Source organism: Nycticebus coucang, chromosome 14 (genome assembly GCF_027406575.1).
Source record: "Nycticebus coucang isolate mNycCou1 chromosome 14, mNycCou1.pri, whole genome shotgun sequence".
NCBI classification, from domain to species: Eukaryota; Metazoa; Chordata; class Mammalia; order Primates; family Lorisidae; genus Nycticebus; species Nycticebus coucang.
The window spans coordinates 46,899,664-46,912,721 of record NC_069793.1 but is presented as its reverse complement, the minus strand read 5'-3'; the positions used below and the strand labels follow the sequence as shown (position 1 = coordinate 46,912,721).

The following is a 13,058-nucleotide window of genomic DNA, read 5'->3' as shown; positions in this document are numbered from 1 at the left end:
CAGGCCACACCATTAAGAGTTGAAAGGAAAAGACATATTTAGAAAAGGTCCAAAGCCACAGCAAACTCAGGAGCAAACCAGCACAGCACTCAGTCACGTCCTACCTTCCGGATGGTTGGGAATTTGCCATCATAACGATAAAACCACCCAAAAGCTATAAGAACACAGAGAAGAGAAGAATGAGACACAGTTCAGATAGGCCAGAGTCGTACAGGCAGCAGCTGGGAGCTGGGTTCCCGAGGAACATGTGGCTTTGTGAGAGGAAGAACAACGCCATTAGATCCAAGAGCAGAACTGCACCCTCTGTCCGACTCTCGGCTCACCTGGCCTCACCTGGGTTGCAGAGCAGGCCCAAGACCACCTGAGAAAAGCCCCAGTTCCCAGGCTCTGGGTCATTCTCAAATGCCTCTCCGTAGGACACTGGCTTTAGAAGTCAATGCCAGAAAATCAGAGAAAATCCCTTGTGGACAGATGAGCTTTTCCAAATCACAGCACAGTGTCCAAATACAAAGCCCCGTTGAAAGAGAACGAGGCCTCTCCTAAAGGACGCCTGGTCCCTCCATCCAAGAAATGGCTGCGGACAAAAGACAGCCTGGCTCTCTGCCTGGAACTGTTGTCAGACAGAACAAAACTGTCTTGTTTCACAGTGCAGGCCAAGTCCTCTGCTTTCAACATTGAAAGTACTCTGGGAAGGATAGCTCCAGCAGCAGTGGCAGGAAATGTGCCCCAGAAAAGCATATGTCAATCTAGGCCAAATAACAAGGACACTGGCTCCCTTCCTTCACCAGGCAACAGCTTGACAGAGTAGTACCCCAAACCTGAGGTTCTCTGGTTCTGGGGGAAATGGCTTAAATAGTTGCTTACTCTTGATCAGCCAGAGCACTGGAAGAGGATAGTGAAAGTTTTCTGTTGGACAAGGCATTACCTACTTAGTTGCTAGGTCTAGGAGAGGTCCAGCGAGTCCTGGAGGAGAGGCCAGGGCAGCAGAGGGAGGACTTCAATTCAGGCTATGGCTAACTATCTGAACCAGTGGCCCAGTAAGCTACTGGTGTGTACCAGCTGATTACCAGCAAGGCCCTGAGTCCTGTCCTTAAGGTTTTGTATACGGTGCTTGGTCCAACCCAGATTTTCGAGGAGCTCTGCAGACTCCAGTGGTCCCCCCACATGCCAGCCCCTCAGAGCTGGGTGTGTGGGCTGCTGTCAGGAGGAGGCAGGCAGAGCAAGCAGCGCGGCAAGGCCAGGAAGCAAAGCGGGGGCGCGAACCTGCTCTCCCAGCTCCTTCATGCCTCCGTCCAGGTCGTCTGCGGGCTCGAGCTTGGGCTCCGCTCCCTGATCATCTACCCAGGGGAAGAGGAGGAAGCAGTGAGTGAAGAGGGACCTGGGAAACTGAGAGGCCACAGGGGCTTCCCAGAAGCCTGGGGACCTGTGAACAGCTTCCTCCAGGGGAGCTGTGAAGTCAAGGGCAGGGACAGAGCTCAGGAGCCCAGGGCAAAGGTTTCTCGGTCTGGGCTAGTATGTATCATGTGTCCAACCTCTGTAGCTTTAGTTTCTCTGTCTCTACAATGGGCTAACAATGGGGGCCTCTGATCTGATGGCAGCATGAGAATCATTTTGCAGGGCACTGGGTTGAAGGTTTCGAGGTTTGGGGAAAGGATGGGAATGTTTGAGGTTGCTTGAGGGCAAGAGCTTGTAATGGGAGAACAGCTCCTCCTGACCTCTGTTCACCACCCTTGCCTTGCTGCTCTGCTTCTGTGGGATGTCTGCGCAGTGCAGGCAGCATATGGAGGCATGGTCCTGAGGTGAGGAGATCCCCCAAATGGGGCCCATATGGTTAGGAAGATCCCAATTTTGACTTAACGCGAAGAGGAGAGTTGTTCATTCCGTTGGTTTCCAACTTGGACTCTGGCCTCCTCTGGGCCCTGGATGGTAGTCTGCTCATGAGCTGCTCTTTAATGTTTCAGAAGCTTAAAAGAACTTGTCCATTGGCCTATGAAAGGCTTTGTGTTAAATTACTTTGCTGTAGACTCAAATTCCATTTACTCAACAGTGGGCATTGATGCTCCCTTGCTAACAATAAGGACTACTTTTACTGAAAAAATAATAGGACACAGATGATTACTTAATAATTTGGTAGAAAAAAGCCCTCAGCTTCCAAATCATGGGGTCTATTCTGGTGAGAGTTGGGGAGATAACTGATGGGGTCCTTAATAGGAAGAGAAGGTTGGATATCTCTTGCTTATTAAACCTCTTCATCTCCCAAGAACACTTCCAGCTCTGGGATCCTTGATAAACACCTTACCTATCACCACCCACTGCCCAGGTGGCAATATCCTGGCCTTGGCTTGGGGTTCTGTAGGAACAGCCATGGGAAGAAGCAATTGTAAGAGTTCCTGGGACAGGTGCAGGGGCAGTCAGTCCCGTGCACATCATTAAGAACAAGGAACTTCATTTTCCAGGTAAGAGAGACTCCACACTCTGACAGAGTCCACCTCCTTGCAGGCACAGAGCCTGAGTTAGGTATAACCTGTGGCTAACTGGGCCCTGGAGATGAAGGGTGCTCAGGAAAGAGTTGGCTGGGCATGGGACCTGCTGGCCCAACATGGCCCAGAATGTTCCAGCCTTGGGCAATAGGGAGAGAGGCAGGAATTGAACTGGCTTAGGGAATTCAACGCATTTCCTGACTTAGATCCAAATTAGAATTAAATTGCCTGTGTATATGGAGATGGATGGAGGCAGCAGCTGCCCGGCTCAGCCAGCAGTCGGGGCCATCAATCCCATGCTTGGTGACGCTGCCTTAGAATACTTTTATCTTTGGCAAAGGCAAAATTCTATTTCTTTTTATTTAAGAAGCTTGACCTGGTTAAAAAGCACTAAATAAATAGCTAGCTTTCACTAGAAAGGGCTTTTATTTCCTATAGTTCCTGAGAGGGTATGTTTACCCTCTCAGTTTCTAGAAAGGTACTAAATCAGCTAGGATTACTTTCATGAGAAGCAATTAAAATTGATTTCTTTCCTTCTGAAGCTCCTATTTCACTAATAAGAGCAAATTAGCTGCCTGTCTAAACATGGATTATTCACCCGGAATTTAGCCCTGGCCACATCCTTAACTAATCCCTAATGTCATGGGAGAGGCTGATGAGAGTGTGCTTTGTCCTTCCAAGAGGACCGTGGGATGACTCTGTGTCCTGCTGCCAGGAGGGAATGTGCTGGGAGCTGTTTGCCCTGAACCAGGGAGGAGTGAAACGGAACCATCTACGTACCCCGTACCTCTTCCTTGGTCCAAGAGGCCTGTGTTGGCAAGTTGATGTCCCTTTAGGGCTTATGATCAAAAGTTGGGGACAGAGCTATCCAGACCTCATCATGGTGTCCCAGTGGACACCACAACAGAGGAGGAACCTTGGTTCTTGAGTCCAGATTCACCCCATTCTGGCGGTCCACAGGTCAGCTGAGCACAATCAGCTGGAATAGAACCTGTCCCGCATCAGTTATAAGTTGAAACAGCTGTAAAGTGGGACTGAGAAGCCGACCAGGAATCTGGACCCATGGTTGCTCCAGGAGCCCACCACTGGCACACTGAAGAAAGACTGGGATGGAGGCCCTTGTTTTCCCCTGGAAGTGTGGGCTGCCTCTTGAAGAGACATCTGGAAGCTGGCGCTAGAGAGGGGGACAGGGAGCAGTTGGTGGGGCCTGCACTGAAACTGGAGGTGAGGATGCAGGACAGATGAAGCCAGGAGATGATAAGGCGATGTAATTGCCCAAGCTGGTGTTGATGGTGGAGATGATAAGCAGCCACCAGGCCACAGCTGGGTGTCCGGAAGGGGTCTCCCAGTGCTGTCCCTGCAATGATGTGAAGTGGTCCACGCAGAGGGCTATAGTTGCTGGGGTCACTCTAGGTGAACTCCTTCCACAGCTGCCTGTCAACCCGGGGCCATCAGAGCCCTCCCTCTCTTTCTTGGTGCTGACTTCACCCAGCCTCAGTTCAGAACAAAGCAAAAAGAACTAAGTAGTAATCCCATGAGCTAGTTTGCCTCTGCCATAGCCCCTATTCCCTCTTCAGCCTGCCTGAACCTGTGCTGGGAGAACCTGGGAGCCGAATGTGTGCAGCAGGCTCCTGGACAGGTCAGGGGGCATCTTCCAGGGCATGGGGTGGGAGGATAGGCAGGTCTCTCCCACCCCATGCCCTGGAAGATGCCCCCTGACATATGACTGCCACCCCCCACCCCAAGAAGGAACTGCAGTCCGGAGTGCCATGGCCTCCTCATGGGGAGGTGGTGGTGAGTAGAGGGACACCAGAGTGTCTGTCTGCCTTCTTAGCCCCTGCCTGGCCCACAATACCTACACTTTGGCTTGCGAAGGGGTACCGGGTGCACATCAGCGGTGATAGTTTGAGGCAAGAGCAGCTGTTCCTTTGAGCCCCAGTCTTCTTCCCACTGCTTCTTAAACTTCTCTTCCTCTTCCACGATCCTGAAATGAGACCCCCCCACACACATACCTGTGATGGTAGTTAGAACCTTCCCAGACCCACCTCCTGTCTCTTGGATAGAACATAGTGCCTGAAGTTTATATTCTAAATTGAGTGTGAAGACCAGCTTGGGCAATTACATATGACTAGGTTCTAGTAAGTTACCCCAATATGATAGCTTTACTAGGATGATGGACTGGCTTCAAAGGAGGTTCCACCAGAAGAAAAGAGGGTCCGGTAAACTGGTCTGGAGGTGGCCTCTGGCCGGCCACACTCCCTTGGGCACACTCACATCCATGCACAGACACACTCGGAGCCCAGGTACTCACTGTTCCATCTCCTTTCGGTATCTCTCATTTTCCTCTGCTGCCTTCTGGGCAATTTCCTTTCTTCTTCTGAAACACAGATGCAGACTGGCACATTTGGATCTATGCAAGAGAACTTAACTCTTTCTTGTAACTAATTCCTGTTTTGAGAAAAGTTTAAATGGCTTTTCTAGGCTCCCTTCCAGGCATCCTTGGAATGCTCTTGGCTTTGGGGAAGTTATTCAACAAAGTCTGGGCCCTCCACTCCTGTGTGGCTTTGTCTGGCATTGCTGAGCAGAGATTGTGTGTTTTGGGAGCTAGGAGGCAGGTCCTTGTGAGAGCTGTACTCTGCACATCCACCTCCAAACAGACAATGTGACTGACAAGAGGCGGGTCCCGGACTGAGTGAGGTCCTCCTCGGGAGGGCCCCAGACCCAGTAGCAGAGCAGGGGATGCTAAGCACATGTGATTCTCCAGGCTAATTCTGTGATGAGGGAGACGGGGGTATCCTTTCCCTTTCATTTTTCAAATACATATTAGGTGCCTAGAAGTGCCCGCAACATATGTGGGTTTGGATTTTGACATTAGTTTTCTATTTATGAATTGCTCACCTCATGTATTCTCTTAGTTCACCATTTATTCTCCTGTTCTGCCTGGGGGTGAGGGGGCCCTTATCATTACAGGTGGGGCAGCCTGTGGGAGTTGCCAAGCTGGTTAGCTAGATTGCCTGGGTGCGATCCCAGCTTGGCCATGTGTGACTCTGGACACAAATGGCTTAACCTCTCTCTCTGAGTCTCAGTCTCCTCACCTGTCATACGAAGTTAATAATGTGGGAATTAAATGAAAAAATATAAACAAGGCTCTGATACAATACCAGCCACATGGTAGATATTTGACAAATGTTAGCTGATGCTAGTAAGAGCCTTATTTTTTATATTCTTGGAGGCTTGGTAATCAGGTGACTGTTGTCAGCAAGGAGGGCAGGGACAGGTGACCTGAGGCAGAGGATGGATGCAGTGACCTACCACTGAACCCATCTCATGTGAGGACAGGCTACAGGGGAAGAAGATGAAGTCGGGCCATGGATACAGTGGGCAGGGATCAGGGCAGGCAGGGCCATAGAGAGGTCTGGGAGGGTAGGGCAGGGGAGCTGGCCACACTCACTGCCGCTCCATCTCCTGCTGTTCCTGGAGGATTTTGTTGGACTCCATCGCCAGCCGCTTCTGCATCAGAAGCTCTTGCCGCTGCAGCTCGCGCTGCCGGGCCTCCTCCAGCCGCTCCCGGTCTGTCATGAACAGCTCCCGGCCCTCATAGGGAGAAAAGAGGCTGCTTGCTCAGAGCCCTGGGGAACCTGGGTGTCCACTGTCACACAGCCTTGGGAGCCAAGATGTGGCGTGTCTTCCTAGCACCGTTAGGTACTGTGGCTCCTGTGGTCTCTGACCTGAACTTCTCCTTGCTGGGCAGAAGTTCTCTCCCTCTGCTCTAAATCCCTTGGACCTTCCAAGGGACAGAGATTGAGGGTGGGAGTCAAGGGTCTGGCGCCAAAGATCAGGGTTATGGGCCCTGCCCGTTCATTCTGTACTTACAGCCCCTGCTACGATGGAGATGGTCAGGCTGCGGCTACTCTTCAGCACGTTCACAGCCTGTGGGGACAGGAGGATAGTCAGCTGAGGCCTGACAGACCACTGGGGTCCAGGCAGAGAGCACCAAAGGTCTCAGGCACCGGGGCAGTCAGGGTGGGAAGGCAGGTGGGTAGATGATAAAGGCTGGCAGGTGAAGACCCCCCACATCTCACCTCCTTGTGGTCTAGGTTGGAGAAGTCGATACCGTTGACTTCGACAATCTGATCCCCCGTCTGGTGGAGACATGGACAAAGATTAGTGTGTCTGCTCTATCTGTATACTCATCCATCTGTTGGAAGGGCAACCCCAGGGGGCCAGGGCAGATAGTGGGTCTTCAGACGGCTGCACTTCAACTCTTCCTAGTGAAAAGAGTAGTTAGAAAGCTCTGATAGCATCCTGGGAGGGCCTCAAGCTCACCCTGGCACCCTTAAACCCTGTAACTGTGAGAACATACTAATTGTATATATTGATAGGGTACATGTAATGTTTTGATACAGGCACACAGTGTGAATTAATTGGGATATCCATCACCTCAGGCATTTATCATTTCTTTGTGTAACCAATTCCATTCCTTTAGTTACTTTAAAGTATGCCCTAACCCATAGCTATCAGTGATCAAATATTACACCATTAGAGCTTCATTTCCTTAGCTAAATTAGTAACATGTACTTTAGAAATCTCAATTTGTAGACCCAGAAGCCCTTGGGCTTCTTGTATAGCAGAGGCTATGTTGAATCATCACAATAATAGAATAGCTAACATTCGTGATCATTTACTGTGTGCCTGGCACAGTTCTAGCCCGTGTACTAATTAATTTAATCCATGTAACAACTCTGGAGAGAATGCACTATTGTCTCCATTTTATAGAAGAGAAAACTGAAATACAGAGACACGAACTAACTTATCTAAAGAAGTGGTTAAGAGTTCCTGTTTTGGGATGTTTGGTGAATACTTAGAGATCTAAAAATAGACCTGCCATTTGATCCTATAATTCCTTTACTAGGTATATACCCAGAAGACCAAAAATCACAATATAACAAAGACATCTGTACCAGAATGTTTATTGCAGCCCAATTCATAATTGCTAAGTCATGGAAGAAGCCCAAGTGCCCATCGACACACGATTGGACTAGCAAATTGTGGTATGTGTATACCATGGAATACTATGCAGCCTTAAAGAAAGATGGAGACTTTACCTCTTTCATGTTTACATGGATGGAGCTGGAACATATTCTTCTTAGCAAAGTATCTCAGGAATGGAAGAAAAAGTATCCAATGTACTCAGCCCTACTAGGAAGCTAATTTATAGCTTTCATATGAAGGCTATAACCCAACTATAGCACAAGAATATGGGGAAAGGGCTAAGGGAGGGGAAGGGAGTAGGGAGGTTAGGGTAGAGGGAGGGTAATGGGTGGAGTCACACCTACAGTGCATCTTAGAATGGGTACAGGCGAAACCTACTAAATGCAGATTACAAATGTCTACATACAATAACTAAGAAAATGCCATGAAGGATACGTTGAACAGTTTGATGAGAATATTTCCTATTGTATATGAAACCAGCACATTGTACCCCTTGATTGCACTAATGTACACAGCTATGATTTAACAATAAGAAAAAAAAAGAGTTTCTGTTTTGGCATCAGAATCCCCCTGTTTGAATCTCAGCCCTTCCATACTAGGTGTGTGACCATGGAAAAATCACATACTTTCTCTGGGTCTTAGTTTCCTCATTTGTAAAACGGTGATAATGATAGCACCTAATCCTCAGAGCTCTTGTTAAGTGTAAAGGCTAGACTAATATCCAATGGATGTGAACACTCACTGAATGTCAACTTGTTGATTACTTTTACCACATTTCCAAGATTGGGACCAACGATAGTGACGGAGAAGACACAGAGGGGCCACGTGTCCCACCTCTCAGAAGCTTTGCCTCAGAGAGGGTCAGTGGGAAGGCACAAGGCCTCCATCACCGTGGGACCACTCTGACCTTGTGTACCGAGGCCCACCCAGGGTTACTCACCTCCAAGCCCACTTCAGCAGACAAGGAGCCAGGCTTCACGTGGCTGATGAAGATGCCGGGTTTCTGGATGGGGCCACTGGAGATGCTGTGGGAGATGAGAAATGCATGATGCCTTGCTCTTGCTGCTTGTCCTTTGTGGCACTTATTCATTCTTAATGTCCTGCCTCCTCTGCCCTGACCTCATGAGCAGGTCACACATGAGCTCAGGACCCACTGTCTATCTCTGCAGGCTCTGTCTCTCTGTCCAGCCTGATTTCCACCATGACCCTGGGAAACAGCCGTAGAAAACCTCCTACATAACACATTGCACATGCCATTTTTTCTTTCTTTCTAGCACTTTCCTGCTCATTTCTTGAGACTCAAATGCATCTCCTCTACAAGGTTTTCATATGACCCCTTATTTTCTCCCAACACTAAACCACTTGCTCCATTTTGAGTGCTCCTGTAACATCTATAGCAAGGTTGGCACTTACACTGTTGTTCTCCCTTCCTCTATCTGTGGCAGACATCACTAATCCATCACAGCACTCCTTCCCACCAAGCCTGGATATGGCCTTAGAATCCTTTCCAAAATAGCATCCTAGACAGCCTCTGCTAGGTGATTAGAGAGGGCACAGAAAGGAAACCTATTTGCCATACCTGACCCAGAATGTAGCTCCTGTAGGGTCTTTGTCACCCTATATTATAAATATTTACATAATTGACTTCTGTATTAGGCTGTCATCTCCTAAAGAGTCTTTTTTATCATTTGTGCTTGGCACAAAAGCACTGAATACTTGTGAATGAAAGGAAATAAGAATAACAAATGGTAATAGTTTAAATAATAGTATTTACCAACTGCTTACTACCTACCAGGCACTAGGCTTGGGTACTTTATTTTCTTCACAACTACTTTAGGACTTGGTCTAAGGTCCTAAAGCTCGAAGTGGGAAAGCGGGGTGAACTGAGATCTGAGTGACTGTGGCACCTGCGTAGTTAACACGAATGCTCTGTATGGCCAAATGCTTGTTTGGAATTCCCTGGATGACCAGCCAAATAGGCCCCTTTGGCAGTGACTCCAGGGCCCATAAAAGGGAACATAGTTTTTTCTGCCTCTGGGTCTCAATTTCCTCATCTATAAGACGGAATCTGATAGAGCTGCCATTCTGGCCCACAGGGCTCTTGTGAAGTTCAGAGGGGAACTCAGCCACCAAGAAGTGTCCTCACTGGTAGACATGTCACATCTCTGGTGGGGAAGCGTCTCCTCAGAAGTAGCAGTGAGGAAGGGAAGAGGCATCGGGGGCCTACTAGAGTCTACGGGCCATGAATGAGCCCCTGGTGTAACTGCCACCCACCTGCAGCCAAGGCCCCGGGAGCCCACCAGACTGATGAAGATCTTCTTCTCTTTGTTTTCCCGATTCCCAGTAGAGCCCAGACTGCCCCGTCCTCCCTGGAGGAGGGACAGAAGCAGGTTACTGGGTGTCCACATGCATTCAAGTGGCCTCTTGAACTTGTGAGACCTTCAGAGCGAATGCTGCTGAGTTCACACAGGTAGGACTGACATTCTGTCCCCAGGGATGTGCCTGCCTGTCTAGTGACAGGGGCATGCTGGATGCCCTGGGGGCCCATGTGAAGCCCCTGAGGGCACATCCTTAGAGCAATCTCTGCCTTCAGGAGTGCCTGCCCCTCTTCAAAGACCACCCCATCCATACCTTATCACAGATGATCCCAGCCCTTACCTCGGATTCTGACACAAACTGATCCACATACTGCCACTTGAGAGGCTCCTCGGGAGAGCTGGTGGGAGAATAGAACGGCATTTGTTAGCAGGAAATGTTTGAAGGGTCACATCTGGAGCCTCCAGATGGCCCAGGAGCAGTGGGGCAGGGCAGGGCCAGCCCCCAGGACCCTGCGCCCACAAAAATGTGTCTGCCTATAGAGGAGGGTCCTGCTCACCTCTTTACAGGGATCAGGCCGATGTCTGTGGGGAAAAGGCACAAGGGTTAGCACAGCTCCTCTGTCCTCCTTCCTTTGCCCAGGAGCTGGGTACCCCACTGCCTCCACCTCCCCCCCCATTTCTAAGCTCCACCTCCTTTGGCATCACTCACGTCTGACTTTGATGGACACGGTCTTCTTGGTTCGGATGAGGTTGATGACCTCCTCGTGGGTGCAGGAGGAGATGGAATACCCATTGATCCGGACGATCTCATCCCCTACCTTGACCACAGAGAGGGAACGAGCACCAGGTGGAGGGAGTGTCAGACAGCTGGGCCGACTCTCCAGAAAAGGGAACAACAGCCATGCTGTCCCCCGACTACACCTCAAAATGTGCCCTAGTACCTGTCACAACCAGCCAGCCTTCCATTAGCGAGAGGATTCCGGGGCAGGTGGAATTCCCAAGCAGCCTTTCTGCCTCATTTTACAGATGGAGAAACCAAGATGGGGGTGAGAGGCAGAGCAAGTGGGTGGCAGAGCTAGGAATAAAACTCAGGACTTTGCACCCTTGTTCTGGTGCCCCTTCCACCCTACTAGGGCTCCCTCAGGTTCTGAGATCCATGTAAAGGGGGAACATTTCACCTAGTTTTAAGTAGCTCTTGCCAGGACTTTGTCCCACCAGCCCGTGGGAAGCAGGTTCACTGGTCTCCATTAATCACTATAATGCTATGACTGAGATGGGACCATCTGTAACTCCCAAACCAAGCTCACATCACTGACATATACACATGATCTCTGTTTTTCCACTGATGGAAACTTGATGAATGTTTTAACTCTGCCATGGCCCTGACCTCTGAATTCCTTTTCTGGGAGCAAGAGAAGAATGCTGAATGATGCTTTGGTATCAGATATCCCGGGTTCAAATCCCTGCTTCTATTTTTATTAGCTATGTGACCTGGGGCAAGTCTCTTGAACTCTCTGAACCTCAGTTTTCCTCATCTGTAAAATGGGGAATATGGAGGTTGCTGGGAGAATTAAGCAAAGAATTAAGCAGGTAAAGCCCGCCAGTGCCTGGCACACAGTAAGTGTTCCATAAATGGTTGCTATTATTATCGCTGGTTGGGCCAGAGCCCTAAATAGGCTGTTCAGATCCCTCTTCGGAGGGCTTAGTCCACAGCGGAGTGGTAGATGGGGACTAAGGGGCCTGCAGAGCCAGCCTTGGATGCGGATCCATGGTGAGACTGCCCCCTGCTGGACACTGCTGCTGGCTTTCCCAGGTACCTGGGCCCTAGGGAATTAATTCTGAAGTTTCCCATTTAATAATCACAAGGCTGGATGTCAGCTGAAACAGAGGTCCAAGAAAGTAATGTTTTGTCCAAGATCACACAGTCAGTAGCTGCAAAACAGAGGCTGGTCCTGAATGCCCTCGTCCGAGGCCAGTGCAGGTCAGCTGGGAGTTTAACTCAAACCTTGTGTACTGACCCTTTGGCAACTTGCTAAAACATTTGGGGGATGCAAGCTGGACTCCCCGTAGCCTGGACAGGCAGGGAATGGGTGGGTGCACAGCTTCCAAGGGGTCCTCCAGAGCAGCTCCCTCTACAACACTTCCTCAAAAACCATCTTCTTACTACTGCCAGGATACCTTCCCTCTCATTCTTGGACACAGACCCCCCACTCTTCTCGGGACCCGTCATGAATGTGGAGGAGCTCAAAAAGGAACAATGGAGGGGGCTTGCTAAAGGTTTCTTGGGACCTCTAATCGAGGAGAGAAGCTGGACTAGTTCTTTGCACCTATTTTTAAAATTATTTTTTATTTATTTATTTTTTTGGATGGGGCTGGGCTTGAACCTGCCACCTCCGGCATATGGGGCCGGCGCCTTACTCCTTTAAGCCACAGGCGCCGCCCTCTTTGCACCTCTTTTTTACAACAATCCTGCAGAGTAGGAATTTGTGTCTGTGTTAATCAGATGAGGACACTGAGGCTCAGAAAGGTGAAGTGCCTTGCCCAAGGTCACCCAGCTAGTAAACAGTGCTGTTGCTGGAATTTGAAGTCAGGTATCCCTGAGAGATAAGTATTGTCTCTTGGGTGTCTGGAAGCAGAAAAGAAGGGCGCCTGGCCAAGCCTGGCTGCAATTCCCTGTGTCCTGTTCTCTCTGGATCCTTGCCACCAAGGCCTGTAAGCCCACAAGTTCCCTACAAAGGCAACAATTACTCTCTCCATTTTATAGCTGGGACAACAAAGGCACAGAGAATCATTTTCTAGTCCTAGTAAATGGAGTAAATTGTATACTATGGCTGCCGGTTCAGTGCAGAGCCCAGAGGGTAAGGCAAGATAGTCTTGAAAAAAATCTCACATACCTCCAATAGAGAGAAAAGATCAGAGGGATGAACCCCTGGGACTAGGTCCCATTGGAGAGTCCAACAGCCTTATAGGTCAGATCATTACAGGGTTGTCAGCCTAGCCCGGCTGTATCTGAACCTGTTCCCTCCCCTGCTTCCTAGAATCTTCTCCCCACTGCTCTTAAAAGTGAGATCTCCCCTGAAACACAAAGCCCAGACAGGTCAATGGATGCAGCCATTTCCCCCAAGCTCCTCTGAGTAAAGTTCCCGGTCTTGTTCCTTAAGGGGAACTTGCCGCAGAACCCCGGTCAGAATGATTCCCACACAGCCCCTGGCTCAGGTTGCAGGATCGACTTTCCTCTCCCTCTCGCCCTGCATAGAGTCCTGCAAAA

At 49.6% G+C, this 13,058-nt stretch overlaps 1 protein-coding gene across 2 annotated transcripts in view; it reads right to left on the bottom strand.

Annotated features, from left to right (window-relative positions):
- USH1C (USH1 protein network component harmonin) overlaps nt 1–13,058 on the bottom strand; it is a 47,287-nt gene that overhangs the window by 20,855 nt on the left and 13,374 nt on the right. The window contains exons 5-15 of one of the 2 annotated variants that reach the window (XM_053561645.1): nt 10,500–10,608; nt 10,348–10,372; nt 10,131–10,188; nt 9,747–9,841; nt 8,413–8,497; nt 6,563–6,622; nt 6,354–6,410; nt 5,932–6,074; nt 4,792–4,857; nt 4,340–4,464; nt 1,264–1,337 (exon numbers count right to left, since the gene is read on the bottom strand). In XM_053561645.1, coding sequence (XP_053417620.1) covers nt 1,264–1,337; nt 4,340–4,464; nt 4,792–4,857; nt 5,932–6,074; nt 6,354–6,410; nt 6,563–6,622; nt 8,413–8,497; nt 9,747–9,841; nt 10,131–10,188; nt 10,348–10,372; nt 10,500–10,608 — 897 coding nt within the window. Of the gene's footprint in view, nt 1–104; nt 155–1,263; nt 1,338–4,339; nt 4,465–4,791; nt 4,858–5,931; nt 6,075–6,353; nt 6,411–6,562; nt 6,623–8,412; nt 8,498–9,746; nt 9,842–10,130; nt 10,189–10,347; nt 10,373–10,499; nt 10,609–13,058 lie in introns of both variants that reach the window. The other variant, XM_053561646.1, reaches the window with a different exon arrangement.